The 18,965-nt window shown below is 46.1% G+C and overlaps 1 protein-coding gene across 1 annotated transcript in view; it reads right to left on the minus strand.

The window, feature by feature from the left end:
* VIPR1 (vasoactive intestinal peptide receptor 1) overlaps window positions 1–11,621 on the minus strand; it is a 116,098-nt gene extending 104,477 nt beyond the window's left edge. Inside the window, exon 1 of the mRNA XM_055708129.1 lies at window positions 11,481–11,621. Coding sequence (XP_055564104.1) covers window positions 11,481–11,537 — 57 coding nt within the window. The 5' untranslated portion in view covers window positions 11,538–11,621. The remainder of the gene's footprint in view (window positions 1–11,480) is intronic.
* Window positions 11,622–18,965: the final 7,344 nt, after the last annotated feature.

An 18,965-nucleotide genomic window follows, 5' to 3' on the forward strand; every position in this document is an offset into this window, starting at 1 on the left:
CTAATCCACGATTTATAGAGATAACTACAAAGTCTTTATGATGTAGGCAGACAAAAGCGCAAATAGGCAAAGGGCAAGTAAAGGAAATATATTTCTCTCATTTCCAGATTGTGTTTTAGGCATTCAGCTGCGAGACCATCCCTAGCAGAAAGTTCATTTACAAAACCTTGAATGGAACTAAGAGCTTCTCAGCTTCATCCTGTGCCTGAAACGTAGCTGAATTTATTTGTTCATCTCCTTCTACGCATGGTTACCCCAGTGGAGGCTGTTCCTTGCCTATACTTCTACCCAGGCTACTCTGCAAGGGAAATAAGCATTTATTTTTAGGTGCATTGTACTCTGGTTGGGCTCTCCTCCCAGGGCTGCAATATATATTTAATACTTGTTTCCAGAGCTGACAACCCAGGAAGCTTGAGTGGTGAACTGGCAGAGAAGAAATAATTACAAAGCAGAGGGGCACCAACCTGCCAAGCATGTTAATACCCTTTCTAGAAACAGAGACTTGACTTCTCGACAGTTCCATAGCGGGGAAGAAAGCAAACCCGAATCAAAGACACAGTTGCTGCTTTATGATGATGATGATTTCAGTTGTGCAATAACAAATCCTGTCAAATTTGCAGCAGAGAGGAACAGGAGGAGAAATCCTGTATTAGAGCAATATGTTGAAGACAAAAAAACGCATGCTGGAAAAAGGCAGTATGGGAGAGTCAACTGCACCTGGGCTGCTCAGCGTTCCCAGCACGGGCTGTCCCTAGGACTGTTACATGTCTGGGATGCTTCTAGACAGCAGTGATCCAAGTGGGATCAGCAGACCCAGTGATCAACCTGCACAAGAGATCCCACCCCACTGTAGGGCTGTTCCACAACGGATCCACCCAAAGGCTGTGGTTCCTAACCCCTTTGCGGATGGCATTCACAACTGCCGCCCTCATGTCTCTCTTCCCTGTTGCTCTCAGCTGCCCTTCCATGCAGTACTTTTCCTGTACCTCATCCTAGTCCTCACCACATCCCTAGGGAAATACCATGCTGGGATCACAGGTCTCAGCCAGTCCCCAAGGCCTCCATCACAGCTTGCAGCTGCCACTTGCACTCTCTTCCTTCTGCGTCTCTTCTTCCTGAGCAAATACAGTGCTGTTGAGCACATTAGGTGTCTTTCCTTTAGAAAACCACAATCTTTACTCATACCTTTACTTAGACGTACTTCCACAACTGAATTTAGTATTTCTGGAAGGTGGCCCTTCAATAAATCCTGGCTTTATCTGCATCTCTAACAATGATATGTAGCAAAAAAAATTTGAACAGACAACCATAGCTTCAGCTATATAGCTCGGTTTAAAAATATTTCCAGATGCTTATTGGGCCCGTAAGACATTTCTGAGGCTCAGGTCAAGTAGACCCAAGGCAGCAACCTCCAACTTTTAATTTCCTTTCCATCTACAAAACCGTCAGGGCTTGGCTAACACAGTTTAACCACCAGAGCTGTCTGGCTCTAGGAACAGGTTCCCAGTCAAAGGAGCACAGCAAAACAGTGAAAATTTAAGAAGTGGAAGGTAAATAACCTTATGAATACAATAGGAGCCTCATGTTGGCAAAGAACTCAGGGAGACAGAAAGGTTGTTCCTGCTTTACAACTCCAAGCTTGTAAGATCCAAATGAAAAAAACCAGTCAATGTGGAATACACAAATACACATGCCAATGTTAGAAGTCTCTTCCTCACAAGGTGTTTCATTATAGCATAGATCACGCACTTCCAACACAACTTCAGCCACTGACAGACATCCAACCGAGTGTCTCCAACAGAACAAGGGACCAAGATGACGGATCTCTGAGAGGAACATCTCACACCACAGTTTTATTAAGTGCTGTTACAGCTGTGACTGATTGCTGATATATGGAACATAATAATTTTTTTATTGGACCGACTAGTACAGCTAGAGAGAGAAAAAAAAGCTTTTGAAGCTCTTTGAAACACACTCAGGAAACTTCAGTCTATGCATAGGTCTGAAATAACTGTTCTGATTTTAGTCAGGTTTGTTAATTACAGAAAAAAAAAGGTAATTAGCACCTGCAGAGCAGACAAATCGCTTAGCCAGGGAGGAGCTGGTAGGACCATCAGACCTTGTAGGGCTGCAGGGGTGGGTGAGTTATCACCTCTGCAACAGCAAGGAACTAGCAGGTGGTGAGACGTGAAGAAAACTGGCATGTCATAAAAATCAATGTCTCCACTGAGTTCGAGGTTTTAAACGTCCAGCAGAACCATGAATGTTAATTTGCGGGCTTGCCTTTTGGAGAGACGTTGCAGGTCTGCAGCACAGAACGATGGTAGCGATGGGTTTGCAATAAGCTGCTCCCTCTGACCAGCACACTTGTCTTTCACCTTGTCCCACTGATAAACAGCTCCAGGCTAAACCCAGAGCAATTGTTACTCAGCTTTCTCTTTCAGACCTCAGGAAGCATTGCTATGCCTGAAAGCATATATTTTTATTTATTAAATATATATATATATATCAGTTGTTCCAATACAAGCCTTTATTTCTCTTGATAAATCTCGCCTCATCTGCATTGTACACATCCAGTCTGAAGCTAATAAGCCCTTGACAGTATACTGTTTGCTGAAATGTGTATGACTTCCCAGGGGAAGGAGCAGAGAACGGGCCAAAGAGGAACAAAGTTTAATTTTGCTAAAATGGTGCTACAAAAGAAACTGTGTGGGCATGAGAAAAGAACAAGAATCCCTGCACTCAAAACCACAGCCCGTGTCCCAGCTGCAAAGCACCAGCAGGTGAAATAAAGCTTTGCACTGAGAAACTGTGCAAAAAGGAAACTACAACAAGAGTCGGTGAGTAGAGCAAAACAGAAGGGGTGGGAAAATTCCTTGAGAGGAATCACTGCAGCACTGAAATGAAGTGCGTGGCATAGCTGAGACCCACACGGCTCTGCAACTGTGTTTAATGTCATTCCCCCCCAAAACGTAAGCAGCCTAGCAGTCAACACTTGAGCACGTCAGTAATCCTTCACCTAGTGTCTGGCCTCCTTTCGGTGCCCTGTGAAGTTGGGAACAGTCTCAGCAGCAGCATTTTTCTCTGCCTTTGAGCATGTCAAGCAAAAAGAAAACATGTTCCTATTGTGAAAAAAGCTGGAAAGCCTAATTATGCTTAAGAGCCAGGATGAAAATGAAAAATAACCAGATGGATGCAGACATGGCAGGAAACAAGTGGCTTGTTTCAGTGTTGGCTCTTTTGCACTTGCATCTTGCTTTGAAATGACTCCAGGGCAACAAGAAAACCCCGTGACCTCCCCAGGAAGGGAGTCCCGAAGGGGTCCCCAGGCAGCACAGGGCTGGCAGAGGGTCTCCAGCACCCCTCCGTGTAGCGCCCACCACATGGCAGGACTCAGCAAGGGGAACAAAGCAGCCACATCCTTTTGCGTTCCTTGCTGAATTGTTCCAAATTACTCGCCCTAAATTACAGGGGAAAAAGCAGCCAAGAAATACTGGGCACCGCTCAGGATTGAGCCCAATCACTGATGGCAAGGAGGATAAAGTAGCTTTAGCAGCAGGATATGTGCAACCACGTCAGCTAGCACTGCTGCAGCTCCACGGCCGAGCAGTCTGCCTTTGGGCAAGGATGTCATTCGCCTCCTCCCTCTGCAAGAAGACACATCTGGTAGGGCAGGGGGGTTTAATCTCTTCTCAGCAAACTCCGGAGGGCTGTGAAAGGTGACATAAGAAAAAAACAACCAACAGATAAGGACATACATCCCACATAGCCATGAATGGGATGAACTTTCTAAAGGGGTTCACCTCTCCCCTGAAAAGCGGCTAGGGATCTGTAATGGGAAAGCAGCTATAAAAAACATAATTATTACATTCACTTAAGATAAGAGTTGAATTTGGCTACAGCAAAATAAAGGTGGAAGAGGTATAATCTCCAGCAGGATTTGGATTCTGGCTGTTTCCAAGCTAAGTGCACAAAAGTGCTGTATCAGCATTGAGGCAGCTTTTCATTTTGGCGCAAATCTACAGAGTTATGGATCTTTTTTTTTGGAGGGGTGGGCATCAGGCTGAGCATATTTAATTTTGTTTCCTTTTTGCCTTGCAAAGGGACTTGCTGCTTAAAGTTTGAACTGCAGCAGTCTGGCCACTAAGGAAAGATGAAATAAAAGCTGCTTTTCAGTAATGAGTAAAGCAGGCTGCAGGGGAAAGCTCAGCGTGAGCAGGTTTTCTTCTTTTTTTCACTCTTACACAACACAAGAGAAACCCAGGGAGGGATTCAGCTTGCAGCTTAAGATCCCTAAATGTAGGTGTCTACCTGAGGACTGAACTGCTGCTGTAGTCAATGAGGGTTCAGAAACATGCATAACAGAGGCACGTGGTGCCATTTCAGATAACTTTATTTTCTGTGTTCATAGCATCCACATGGGGCTGGCAGATAACACAGCAGCTGCAGGGGCTTCGCTCTCCACAAACGGATGGTGTGGGACAACGGGATATTTTCCAAAATGGCCTGAGGTGTCCAAGATGGAGCAGCCAAACCCAACCTGACAACAATGCTGACCACAACAGGAGCTCAGACCACGCAGGTCACATGTAGACACCTATGCAGAAATGCCAAAACGTAGGTGTCCTGATCTGCCAGGTGAATCCCACCCCAAGGCCACCTGCAAGGAAGCCCACAGACTGATTAGCTGTGATAGACAATGACATTTATAAGGCCCCTGGAGACACTCGCTGCTCAGATATTGGTTGTGATGTTACAGATCACCAGGTATTAATTGAAACATCTGTTAAACACAGAATCAAGGTTGGAGCCTCAAAGGAACATCTTTTAAAAAGGTACCAAATAGACTTCAGCTTTACAAAGGAAGACAAAGTATTGATATTTTCCCCTCCAGACAAGAATCGTATTTAAATAGATTTTAAAGAGATTTTTTTTTTCTTCCCTCTTGATGAGGTGCAGTTTCACAGGGATGAAAATTAAAAAATTTTGGAGCTTCTACTCAGCTTCGCAACCATCAGGATTAGGAACATCCCTGAACCTGCTGCAAAAACAAGGAGGGGATGACAGGGATGGTGGCTCAGCAAACAGAGTTGGGGGCTCCCTACTCAGTTCCTTTGGTCTCTCCTCAACTTTAAATCAAAGCAAATCAATGAAGCTGAGGCATGACATCCAGGAGATTTTATCAAAACAACATGGCCAAGTCTGTTGTCCAGCCCACTAGTGAAATGCATCTGAAAATAATCCTGATTTGGTTCTGAATTAGAAAATAATCCCAAATCAATTCTAACGTTTGAATTTAAAATCCAACCGACGGAAGGGTAAGTCTCCATTCCCCAGCAGTGCAAAAAATGAAAGGGTTAGACTTCTCACCCCCAGGGCAGTCACTAACTATCTAATGTCATTAATAGAGGAGTTTAAGGCTGTTACCATCCACTCTTTCAGTTGCCTGGAAAAGTGACTTTGTTAACGTGAAGTACACCAGTGTCTCTAAAATTCATGTACAGCTCACAAGCTAAAATAGGCCTTTAAGTCACAGAAATACTGTATATATAAAAGTTAGTGCTGTAGATAAAATCTGGCACAATAAACCACCAGTAAAGCAGCCCTAATGTGTGTTTTCCAGCCGTAAGCAAACCACAACACATACCCCTGCGCGCAAAAACGTCCCTAAATTCACTTTATGAACCAACCATCTAAAAATTACTGAACTGAGTTCTGTCGTCACCTACGCTAACTTCGCACCAGGGCTGCATGACTTCAGGGCACTGCATCTGCCTGCATCCGCATGACTGATGGATGAGCGGGGGAAAGAGTATCTAAGGCAAGGACTGTAACAGCAACAAAAAAAATCACACCTGCTTCCGCCTCTTAACCTTACCTGCTCGCTCCCAGCGGGTCAGGCCGTGTTCACGTAGGTTATTTATATTTGTGCAGATTGGCAATTATTAAACATAAGTGCTCTTGCTATTATAGCTCTTCCCTCATTAGGGTTTATGCATGAGGTTAAGCAGTTTAAAAGTGATTTGTAGCAAAGCTAATCGCCAGTAGATGCTTCTAACGAAGCTGAAGTTTCAGGATAGAAAGTCTTGGTACTTCATTAACAACATCCTTATCAGAAGGAAACTGCACTTTTATTCACATCTCCAGAAGCCTTTAGGTTTTCTAAAAACCCAGTGCTGAAGAAGTCTGGCAACACCCCATTCAAGAAATAAAAGAGCTGCATAAGGGTGCACAGAGCATCCAGCACTTGGTGGCATTGGGGAGCCCATCTTCTTCTCAAACCCTCCCCCCAGCACTTTCTGAGACCTAATGAACGAACCCTCCCCTGCATTATGGGTCCTGTAACGTGAAAGGTGAAGCTCGTGCCTGGAGAGATGAACCACCCCAGAGAAATCCCTGGTGGTCAGGCATGAAGCCAAGCATGCTGCAGGCTGCTCCAAAAGGGAACGGTGGCAAGAAGACCGCTCAGCTGGTGAACAGCCTTCCCCAGCCATGCACAGGACCTCCCCATCACGGCTGAGCTGTGTTAGCTCTGGATGGAGGCCAGAATGGCTGGCATCCCTGCCCTGCCCCTCTCACACCTCAAAACCAAGGACCTGATTTTCCTTCCTCTGCAGTCCTCTGGGATCTCATTTTCGAAGGCCAAGACGTCTCCCCTCTTGGCTCGGTTCCCACCCAAATGAAGCTGTGAGAGCTCTTGACTTCTGGAAAACATCTGGGAGCGTGGAAGGGAAATCACAGGCATTCAGCACTCACCGAGGAAACCCTGCCTGGCTGCACAGGGTGGGAGGGCAAACGGCAGGCTCAGCGAGTCTCACGGAGGGAGCAGGAGCTTCTGACCTGCCTGTCTGTTTATCCATCCATGCTCTCCATCCCACCTGCTGGACCACAACTCCAGCCCCTCCTGCTCTGGGGCCTCCAGGCACCTCCAACCCATTTTGTCTATGGTTTTGGCCCACGACTGAGGATTTTTCTTGGCTGCATTTCCTAGATTTTGGTCCTTACAAATGACTTTCCTCTTCTTCCCAATACAGTAGGAAGAAAGTGGCTGAGGCCAGAGAATGGGGCTGTATTTAACCACACAACCGGCACTGGAAAACCACATATCCATTTCCACTGAGCCAGCGTGATGCAACAGAGATCCCACTTGCAGCAGTGAAATGACACTGTCACACTTGTGCTGACTTGGTCTGAGGGCAGGATGTGACCTATGGAGTTCATAAAACCAAGCTAAGTCCTGCTCCTCATCAAAACTTGAGTAACACCTTTTATCCTGCACAGATAATTTGACTCCCTTTCTGAATTTGAGCCGCAGATGCCATGCAGAGTGTGACAAATCTCCTCCAAGTGCGCTCAGCTCTGACTAAAAAAAAATAAATTATCATCTCGTCTTGGGTCTCATTGATCTACACAGTGTCTGGTGCCCTTCCTCAGACTGCCAATAAATGGGACACTTGATGCTTAACAGGGAGACTTCCTTTCTGTCCCTCTTCCCCCTCTCCTCCAACTAAGATTAGTGCCTACAAACTAGCCCAAATACCAGGTAACTTCCCACTCCTACCAGGCTTCCCTGCCCCCCCCCCCCCCCCCCCCCCGAAAAATAAAGAAAATGTAGGTTTGCCATTTCCAAGGCAGCCTTGCAGCTGGTGCCTCGGGAGGGCTGAAAGCCCTCTTTCACGACACTGATCCCATCACTTACTCATGCCCCAGCTTCCCACTTGCAAAATGTGCACAGCACCTCTCTGCTTTGTATCCACCAACTACCACGACCTCCCCCCGCACCCGGATACTGAAGTGAGAAGAGACAAATAGCATTCAGCAAAGCCACACCACTGTGAAACAATAAAACAAGAACAAAACGTCACGGCAGCCTCACAAGCCAGCACTGGAAGGACTCAGCACAAAGCACAGCACACCTTACTTTGCATTTTCATCTGGTGCAGCCCTCTGGCTGTCACACTGCTGCTGATATAACAACAGGAAGGAGTTTGAACCAGAGTATTTTTAAAGCACCGTAAAAAGGGTGAAACACAGATACAGACCCAAATTCATGAGTCAGGCAGCTTTCTCTGTCCATGGTCCCATCTACCTCCTGGTGCTGCATATTTGGCAACTATCCCTCTTTTTAAAAAAAAACCAGGTGGACTCATCTCCTTTTACAATACATCAAGGTTCCCCTCCTGTCTGGTTCTCCAGACTTTTCCTGCTGGAGACAGACCTCTCAGCTGTGGGGAGGGTGCAATAATTATGGTGTGAGTCCCCTTGCTGACATACTGGCAGGCTGGAATAAAACACTGCTGGAAATAGCCTTAAATATTCCACATGGAATATTTTTTTCTTGCCTCAGATACTGTGGTTTTGCCTATTTTTCTGTTTTGCCTCATTATGTCCTAAGTAAGAGCTTCTAAAATATATGTACTGCTGAAAATATGTACTCTGAAAACTTCCAGCATTATAAAGAGGCAATGAGACTCTCAAAGCTACCCAGATACAGGGTTGGGCAACTGGTTCTCCTAAATAAAGTCAGTCATGCATTTATGCATGTATAAATTTAATAAATCATACACTCAGTAACACACGGAGGGTTTGTGGCAAGGCCTTTGTTAAACACATGTTGTTACTGTGAAAGGATCTGTGTGTTGCATGCAGGAATTCAGCTGGAGGATTCTGGTGAGTACCTTGCCTTTTTGTCAGAAACATTGATTATTTTGTTTTAAACACATTTATCTCGCTTCTCAGGCTCAGTCAATGACAGGATGAAAGAGATACAGATGCAGCTGCAGTGGTTGTCCCAAGAGCTTAAATTTAACTGTTTTTTTACAATGGCCCTGCTTCCAGTATTTACACTTGGACTGCTAAAGCTAAAGGATCAAATCTGAGGTTTTTATTCCTTTCCATCACACATCTACTTCATGGCTGAAGTAGAATAAAACTCTGAAGAAAAGCACAAATTACACCAGCTGGCCAGATTTGGTTAATTCAATGAGCTTGCAGTCTGAAGGCATGCGGAATCCACCAACTGCTTTGAATTAGCCACATCTCATTTACCAGACACACACTGGGACAAAAAATAGCCCACTATGTAGCTCTCTGGGCCAGATTATCTTAGTTACACCCCTGAAAAGGTAAACTGACCCACTAGAACCTAACAGGGATTATTCTGGATTTACACCTTGCCCTCCCTTCCCACCTTTAGCACTTCAGAATGTTAAAGGCTGATGGCTGCAGGAGGCAGGTCTCTGGTGAGCATGGTCTGATGAACTACAGCAAATGAGATTTGCCCAATTTCCTTTTTTACCACATTTGTAGATCGTGAGAGGCCGAGGTGAAAGTTTATAACAGCAATCAGAAACCACATGGCTGCAACAGTTTTATAGCACTGAACTTCTCAATCTGCCAGTCACTCTTGTTCAGAGTTTTTCCAAGGACATACCAATAAAAATTATCACAATAAATTATAAGAAGGAAAAAAAAAAAAACCCACCCACAACTCTACTGACCCATCGCAGTCCCAGAGCCAGGTTGTTACAACTGCTGAATTATTTTCGCTGTAAAAATGAGCACCGAATCCCAGGTCTAAACTGAGAAACAAAACCAAAGGTGATTTTCTCTAGCACTGAGGCACTTCAGCATTAGTCACCTTGCAGATCAGCACTGATAAGGAGCATGTGAATCTCTTTAACCTACTAGTATGAACCAGGTCCCAGGAACATTAACACAACAAAAGAATGAGAAAACAACCAACGGTTCTACTAAACCAAGGGCAAGTGAGATAAAGTATGAAAAAACAAGATAATAAAAAGGGTTGAAAAGGAACCAGTACCGGATTGCACCGGGGCTGTGCCCATGCCATTGTCCCAAAGCTTCAGGGGTTTGTGCTTATTGACAGCCCAGCATTGATGGCAAGGACACCAACAGCACCACCAGAAGGGCCCGATCCTGCCACCACTTGCATGACAAACCTCAGTGGGCTACAGGACTTAACTCTCCATAGGATCTGGCCCCAGAGGACCTCTTAATGCCAACAGTGTTTCAAGAAATGGGATTTTTGCCATGGGCTTCAGTGGAAGTGAGAGTTGGAGCAGACCCAGCAGCTTATGGGACCGCTGCCCCCCTCTCATTTCCCCAGCTCCAGCCTTGGACATGAGCTATTTTGGATCTTCCCTAAAGCAAAGTCTGTAGAATTCCAGGAAATAATTGCCTGGTCATTTTTTTTAATAGTTTAATCCATTTTCCCAGCCTGTTCTTTCTCAAATAAAGTCTTTGGCAATGCAGATGGCTGGGTGGCTCATGGTGACAGGGAAAAAAAATGAAATAAGTGTCTCATTTCTTAAGGGACAAGGCAGGGGGGGTGGGGGGGGGGAGAAAGGTGAGAGGAGCGATGCAGTGACAAAACTGGGGGTTACTTTCCCCTCTCTGAGGCTGGGCTTGGTCGGTCTGACTCTACTGGGGGTCGGTGCTGCTCGGAGCACGCCACTGTCACCGCTGCCACCAGCCCAGCAGAGCCAACAGAAGCGAGCTACAACCAAGTACCGATGGCACCACCTCAGCTCCTGTGGGTGCCAACCCAACACAACGTTGGTGAGGAAACCTCACCTTCCAGAGGGAGAAAACACGTGTGGGAGAAGATCCGAAGTAAGAAGGGAAGGCAGGCTCGGCCAGCACCCCATCTCCGCGCCACCCCAGCCTGCCGGGCAGAAACGGTCCCGCTAGGAACCGGGCGCTGCAGGGGAACGAGCTGCAGGAACAAAAGCGTCGGAGCCCCGTGTCTGCCCAGGGTGCGGGGACAAGCGGCTCCTGCACCCACGTGTGCGCACACGGCCGGTCGGCAGCAGAAACCAGCCCCTTCGATAATCGCACCCGCTGCGACGAGCCACCTGCGGGGGGACGACACAGCCCCGACCCAGGGACCTGCGAGCGTGGCGGTGACACGCAGCAGGGACTCAGCAGCCGGCAAACGCACCCAGTGCTCCCGGCTCCTGCTCCGCGCCGGGGCCGCGCACCCTCGCCGGCTGTGCGCCCGCGAGCGGCGCCTGCGGAACTTCTCCCGGGCACTCGCTCCCGGACGGCAGGCAGGTCCCACCGGCAGCCCCCTGCCCCGCCGCCGGGGAATTTCATCCCCTTACCCCCTGTTTTAGGGCAGGGGGAGCTTTGCACAAAACGACCGAGCTCCTGAACAGAGCAACCAAAGCAAAGCATCAGAAAAGCCAGGCTGCAAACCTGAATGACAACAAAACCAGGAGTCTGAAATAAAACGCGAACAGCCCCTCACCCAGCGGATTCCTCCAGATCGAGAGATCCTCTCGCTCCTGAAGAGGAACCGTACCTCGCACAGGAAAATGCAGCGGCTGCTGTGTGCCAGTTACGGGGCAGGGGGGGACGGGACCCCCCAGGGCGCACCTGCCTGACCCGGCGCCACTTGCAAAGTTGTCCCAAAGTTTGCCCGCGGCTGCACGGACGCGGCCCGGCGCGGCACTCACCGCCGAGAGGAGCCAGCCCAGCAGCGGCAGCACGACGCCCAGCACCCCGCTCTCCATGCCGCACCCGCGGGCACCCCGCACCGCCGGCCCCGGCCGCTGCCGCCAGCGCTGCGCCCGCTCCCGCCGCCCGCCTGCGCGCGCCCCGCCAGCCGGGGGGGGAGGGGAGGCAGGGGAGGGGAGGGGAGGGGAGGGGACACCGGCGGCTCCGCACCGCGCGCTCCGCCGCCCCCGCCACCCCCCGCGCGGGGCGGGGCCGCACCGCCCCCAGCCTCAGGTGCCGCGGGGAGGCTGCGTTGCGCGGGGCGGCTGCGCTGCGCGGGGCGGTCGCGCTCCGGCCCCTGTCCCTGTCCCTGTCCCGGTTCTTGCCCCTGCCCCACTCCTGCCCCGGCCGCCCGCTGAGCTCACCCGAGTCCTCCCTCCCCCCTTCCTCCGCCCCCTCTTCTTTCACCCTTTATTGATTTTCCCTTCTTTTGCCTCTTCCTCTGGTTTTCTCTTCTCTTGTCCTCCTGGTTTGCCTTCTTTCCCCTTTCTGTCTCCTTTTTCCCTCTTTCCCTTTTCCTTCCTCTCTCTTTCTCCCTGCTCGTTTTTTCCTTTCTCCTTTTCCATTCTTTCCCTTCTTTATTTCCCTTTTCCTCTTTTTTTCTCTTCTCCATCTTTCTTCCCCCCTTTCTCTCCTTTCCCACATTTCCTTTTCCGTTTCCCCCTTTCCTCCCTCTTCCTTTTCCCCTTTGTTTCCCTGTTTCTTTTTGCCCTTCTATCCCCTTTTTCCTTTTTTTTCCCCTTTCCCCCTTTTTCCACTTTTTACGCCTCCCCTAATTTTTATGCCTCTTCTGCTTTTTATACCTTTTCTGTTACCTCCTTTTTATTTTTTTGGTTTCTTCTGTTTCCTTTTTGCTTCCTTTGTTAATTTCTCACCATTTAACTTGTGTTTTATTTTAATTTAATTTATTTTTTTTTATTAAGCGTTGCAATAGGGTGGAGAGGAACCAAGGCTGAGGAAAAGAGCAAAGCTTAATTTTCCATTTTCACCCCCAGCCAACGCGGTCCCTGCAGGATTCCCCCAGCTCCAGGGCAAGCAGCCTGCAGACCCCCAGCCTGCAGTGCAAGAGCATCGCCCCTCTCTGCCGAGCGCGGGGGTCCCTGCTGGGATGGCCCTGGGAGAGGCTGAGCAGGGTGATGGGAGCACTGCTGTTAGCAGGGGCAGCAGGCAGAGGCACAGGAGCTGGCCCGGTGTTGCTGTGAGCTCCGCAGCGGGGCTGAGCTGTGCTGGGAAAGGGACCCAGCGCCGCTGGGGTGGAGAGGAGAGGTTGGTTGGGGTGTTTGGCTTCCTCTGAAATAGCTGCTTGGTTAGAAGGGGGTTAAGTGGACCAAAGTTTGGAAATCCCAACCAGACTGAGTGAGTCTGTATGTCCTTTCTCTGTCTTTCTCCTCAAAGAAAGAAAGTTCCAAGGTGCCGGTCAGTGACATGACATTTCTGAATTTCTCATTTTGGACGAGCAGCTCAAGACCACATTAATCCTCATTTTGGATGCAAATGTGGAAATCCCTCCCCTCTCCAGCACATTACAGAGCATTTCCGTTAGTATTAAGGGCAATGCTCTTTTCAACTCAAGAACCCAAAGGTATAGGCTTGCTTTAGCATAAACACCTGAACAAGTCCCATAAATAAAGGTAACAATAAGAAAAATAGTACCCTCCTTGCAGTTCTTTTCTCCTCAATCCTGCTAGATTGTCCAGCTCAGACAGATGGACGGATTTGTTGTCTTTTAAACCACCTGCCAAAGAGAGAAAGCGAAATAGTCAGATTTGGGAGGCCCTGGAGAGAGTCTAATTCCCTAATTCCAGGCTGTTTGACTTACTAACACGACCAGGAATCTGCCATTTTTAGGGAAAGGGCTTAATAGTTCAAAACCTAAAATTGTATCTAGCCTTTAGCTCTTGTTAACAAATCACTAAACCATTCACTTTTTAAATATAACATGCAAAGGGTCAGAAAAACAGTTTAATATCTTTTTTTCCCCTTTACTCTTTATGGAAAGACCTGAGCTTTTGTTGGGATCTGAAGGACTTTTTTCCCTTTTCTTTTGCATTTGGTATGAAAAATCCTGGTCCTCTCTCTTGTTTCTCATTGTAGGCTTGACTGTGGCTTATAATTGCCAGTGTAAAAAGAGGGACAAGATATTCATTACATCAATTAGTTGTACAATGGTTTGAACACGCGACAAAGCTATACAAAGCTCAGTTCCGATGGTAAAATGACAGGGGAATGGTCGATTAGCTGGTCACTGCCTCTCGCTGCTAATAATAGCCACTTTGTGTGTGCTTATTTCATTCATTCATGCAGCCTGAATGCTTTCAAGTAGCCTGTTAAAGACAGATTTCCCCGAGGGGGAGAAGCAAAAGTATTGACAGATGTTCCTCTTTAGTTTCTTTGCAGAGAGCAAATCTGAAGGTTGCGTGTCTCGTGGCAGTGATTTTCCAGGAAAAGTCCCAACCGCTTCTGGGCGGTCCCTTCTGCCCTGCACTGGGTGGGGGTCCAGCCAGTCCAATGTGCCGCGGCATCAAGTGAACTCCACGGTGCTGGGAGCAGCCTTTGGGGTTGATCTGAACCCACCTCCTGCTATTTCATCCCACCGCCCGCAAACCTTACACCACCAGTACCAGTGAACACACGTTCCCTTCTCCATGTGGCTAAAGATTTTGTATCCAGCTTCTTTTTTGCAGGCTGAAACGCCCCATGGTCTCTGACCTGGAGCCTGCGCCATACCTTTGGCATCCTTTTTGCCACCTCTTGTACCCATCCTTGTGCCCGTGTATCCTCTTTGAGACGAGGAAGGGAGCCAGAAGGATTCAAACTTTGCTGCACTGTGGTTTTACGGAGTGGTGTAGATGGTCATGGTTGAAACCTTTATTTTTTGCCTTATGTGGGTGGGGACAGGAGCATTCCCAAGCATTAAGCCGACTTGCTGATGTGTTATAATACCACAATGTATTTCCCCTCAAAGGATGGTTCTATTTTGATCCTATCTCTGTGTAAATCAATTAAATATGTTGTGGGAGGTTTTGCTCATTTGCTTCACTTCCCATCTAACCATGCTGAAGTTCACCTTCCACTTCGCTGTGCTGCTGGGAGGTTGGGACTCGCCCCACTGTGTTTCCATTCTCCGTATCTCTGCAAAAGATTCTACTAGGCAATGTGGGAGTGGGAGTGTAGTAGCTGCTTGGTGTTGGACAGGATCTCTGCTAACAGATGTAGCAGACTAGAAGGCATTTTTTTCTCATCTCAGTCATGAACAATTCAGGAAAGTCTTGCTCTAATTCCCCTTCACATCAGTAGTGGCACAGTTACTTCAGTGATGGCCATCTTGGGCTAGCACATCTTGCCTGTGGCTGCCTTACCTCATTACCATTAGTTAACCCTCTTTCTTAAAGGTAATTAACATCTGAGCTGAGGCATTTATCATAAAATGGCTTATCTTTCTGGATATTGCTGAGGAAAAATATCATGCAAACGTAAGAAATTTTGGTGGAAAGTGAGAGCAGGGGTAAAGAAAACCAGCTGGGTTGTCTTCTGCCTGTGGTGGGTTTTTTTTCTCTCTGCCCCTGGAAATCAGAAATACAAAGACTGTTCATGATAGTGTCTAGAAGGACAATATTTGAGAGCTGATTCATGCGGTAGTTCACTGAAGGCTGGATTTGCTGTTCTGTGCCCTTGGGGTTATGTTCCCTATTTATCTTCCTTTCCAAACTCAACACAGTGCACCTGTTCTGCTTTCCATTTTGTGACTTGATTTAAATAAAAGTAATAGCATCACATTCCATAAAACAACTGTGAAATGTATTTCTAGGTATTATTTGCATCGGGATTAGAGGCAAGAAAACACTCACTGTGTTGTTTTGCAAACATGACAATTACATCCACCTACACAACTTGATTATTTCAAAATGTAGCATAAACAACTGGTGGTTTCCTGTGTTTAAGTCTCCTTATTTATCAATCAGTAGCGAAAGACTTTCAGGTTTGCTGAATCTAAGGTGGTTTTTTTTCCAGCTTTTCCCCTGGTTTTCTTGTAGTATCCCTGATTTATTATGGATGCATTGGACCACACCTTGAGCTGGTTTAACCAGCATCATTCCACTGCTATATGGAGAGATCTCTCAATTTACTCCAAATATTTATCCAGTGCAATCTCCTACTGCAATGTGATACTGAATTTATTAATTTAGCCATCTGAATTTTCAAAATGAAGTTCTGTTGATCTGTGCACCCATCTCTGCCAAGAAGTACAGGTGTCCACAGATATGAGCAACTGATCAGATCCAATAGGACATCTTGTCTGTAAACCTGCTGGGGCACTTAGCCAAAGTTACTTCCCAAGTCTTTAATTGCAACAAGAGAGATTTTAATACATTTCTTACATCAGAGCAAAATCCATTTCACAGAGCAACACCAGGAACGGAGAATGTGAAATATTTCATTCTCCAATTCATTAATGAAATCTGGCAGGTGACTTATTTAAATTTAAGCAGCTTCACAAAAAGATGTTGCATACTAAATGACACCAGTAGAAAAAAAAAAAAAAAAAAAAAAAAAAAAAGAGGATAGCATAAGACAATGTTGAAACAGGAACAACTGAAAGAGGAATGAGACCTGCAACCCCCTCAAATTAACAGAAGTAATTAATGATCCAAGCAAACTCCACACAGTTTAGTGTTCTCCATCTCTGGTTTTCACATAATGACTGGATGCCTTTCAAGGAACATGGGCTCCGGACAGGGAGAGCAGCTGAATGAGAGACAATGACTTGAGAAGTGCATGAGTATGGGCTTTACCAGTCCCTTCTAAGCTTAATGAATGAATGCTGTCTATGTTTAGAGTTTAAATATTGCTGCCTGAGCACATTTTCTTTAATCTATTTTGCGTCCTTTGGGATGAAGCGACTTGTGCGCTGGGCTCTATTGACTGCATTGATGAGATCTCTACTAACTAAAGGGATTTCTTACGACAAGCACAAAACGTAGGTGTTTGTAGGTAGACGCCTACAGTCACCACCTGAAGTCAGCCTATATCCCTAAAACCTCTTTGCTGAATGATTTTCTTGGCAGACATAGACAGCTGATGAGGTGTCATTCAGTGTAGCTAGGGCTGCAAGCATCCAACTGAACCTGAATTATCTCTGTCCTCACCATTCACAATTCAGATTACTCTGTACTAAGCCCAGCAAAAAGAGTTAAGAATCAAGGCCATGGCACTTCAATAAAAAATATTTCATGTGTGTACAGGGAGATATTATGCTATGGTGAAAAAGCTTTCAAAAGTGAAGAAAGATAAACAAGGTGCTAAAACTGAAACGAGCTGTCTAATGTATTTGTATACAGTTGTCAGCTTTATGAACAGTCCATAAAATAAGTATGGTGAACCCCTTTTATAGCGTACATATAACTATCAAAATCAGAGAAGTTAAAACAACTGAAACACTAACCAGTTGTTTCAGTGAATGAATGATGAAACTGAATGCAGAAAAAACACATTTGATTTGATGGTTCTACAAAAGCAATTGCACAAGCTCAAAATACCGGGATGGGCCAGATTTTCAGCTGGTGTAAATCAGTCATATCATATCATATCATATCATATCATATCATATCATATCATATCATATCATATCATATCATATCATATCATATCATATCATATCATGTTGTATCCATGGGATTTTCTTGGGGGTTTGCCATCTGGAAGCCTAATCCTCTAAATATAGGTCATACTTACCTTTTACTCAAGCAGTATTGCACTTTGAGGTCATTAAAAATTATTGTTAATTTTTATATCTGTATTATTTTAGTGCCTGCAGCCTCCAGTTGTGGGTCAGGATCATACCATGCTGTACTAACAGAGGAAAAAAAAGTTTTAGTCTGTTAAGTTTATGGTACTAGTAAAATGCAAGATACAGAACGTAGACTCAGTCTTGGTGAGGCAATACCGTCAATGCGATAGGCTGTGGGTTACAACACTATTTCCTGGCCTGTTCTCAGTTTCTTCTGGCTGCAGAATATAGAAACAGGCTATTATCCTTTTAAAAGTCATGAGCTTTGAGTGTTAATAACTATACTTTGGCTAGAGGCACTGTGGGCATAAGCGTAGGTGCAGCTAAGTGCTCTAGTCTGTTGCAGAAATGTTTATTGAGGTCTTCAACATGTGACTGGTTTATTAAACTTTTTTTTGTGAGTAGAGCAAAAGAGATAACCCTTAGGATCTCAGTAAATGAGACTATTGAGGAAAGGGACACAGAGAAAACTTGCAAGCTTTGATTAAGACAGAGTAATCTAATCATTACATTTAGTTAATGCACAAAACAAAAACATCACTTGCAATGCCCGGGTTCACCCACCAGAAAAAGGTACATTTTCTGAGAATGTGTTTCTGAGAATTAGTTGTGATCCTAATTCTAAATACCTCCTCTGTAAAGCATCTTTCCTTCACTTACCATCTGTTTTGAATTCTCTCAAAGTATCAACACCTTGCTTCATAAGTAGATGTCATCCACCAAGGTTCCTTAAAGGTGAACCTTCAGCTGTGAAGACCACTGCCCTTGGAGCAGAAATGTTATTCCTGGCTGTGAGGCCAACCATCCAGAGCACTGCTGAGGCATTGCAAGTGGTGCAGGTGAGAGCTGTGAGAGCAAGGGAGTATTGGAAGGCTCCTTCCCTCTTGCAACAAATTATGAGCTCCATCTGTTTGGTTTTGTAACTGGGAGGTAAATGGGGCCTCAAGTCAATGAAGCCTTAGGAGATATTCAGCAAACCAAATGTCTGTGCAGAATGAGCTGGATAACTTTAGAGAGTTATGTGTCAACACTAAAATTCAGGTGCCTGGATGTGGAGTTGAATCCCACCCAAGGAGTTTAGTGAGGTTTGGTTATTCTGAGATTCAGAGGAGCAACTCTTGATGGTCCCTGTTCATCTCCTAGCTTTGTCTCTGAGCTAGCTACCCTGTTGGTACAACAGCACAGCTCAGTGTGGTGTGGCCAGGTGTACAGATACTACCAGGAGAAATCTAAAGCAAGCTGACCACCACCCAACTCAGACCTTCTTCCCTTTCCATCCCCATTCATCCCCAACAATTACCCAGTGGAGAAGTTCTAGAAATCTTCACCTGTCCAATGACATATCCTCATAAAGCTATGAGAGTGGCAGAGGTGGGTATGTCAGAGCAGAACGTGTAACATCTGAAGGGCATGAGTGGAATATTTCAATCAAAAGGATCTACTTGATACAGGCAGAGTACAATCCTGTCCTTGGTCTCTGAGGCCAGAGCAAATTATCCAGCTCCTGTTGCTCACCTCACTCTGTAAGCTAAAGATAGTAATAATTACCTACCAAACTCCCAGGAGAGTTAAGGATTAATTGCTTCACAGTACTCAACATTTATTTTCACACAATCAATGCCACTGGGAGCAAAAAAATAAGCTTTGCACTTACTGT

The sequence above is a fragment of the Falco cherrug genome, chromosome 4, assembly GCF_023634085.1.
Source record: "Falco cherrug isolate bFalChe1 chromosome 4, bFalChe1.pri, whole genome shotgun sequence".
Taxonomy (NCBI): Eukaryota; Metazoa; Chordata; class Aves; order Falconiformes; family Falconidae; genus Falco; species Falco cherrug.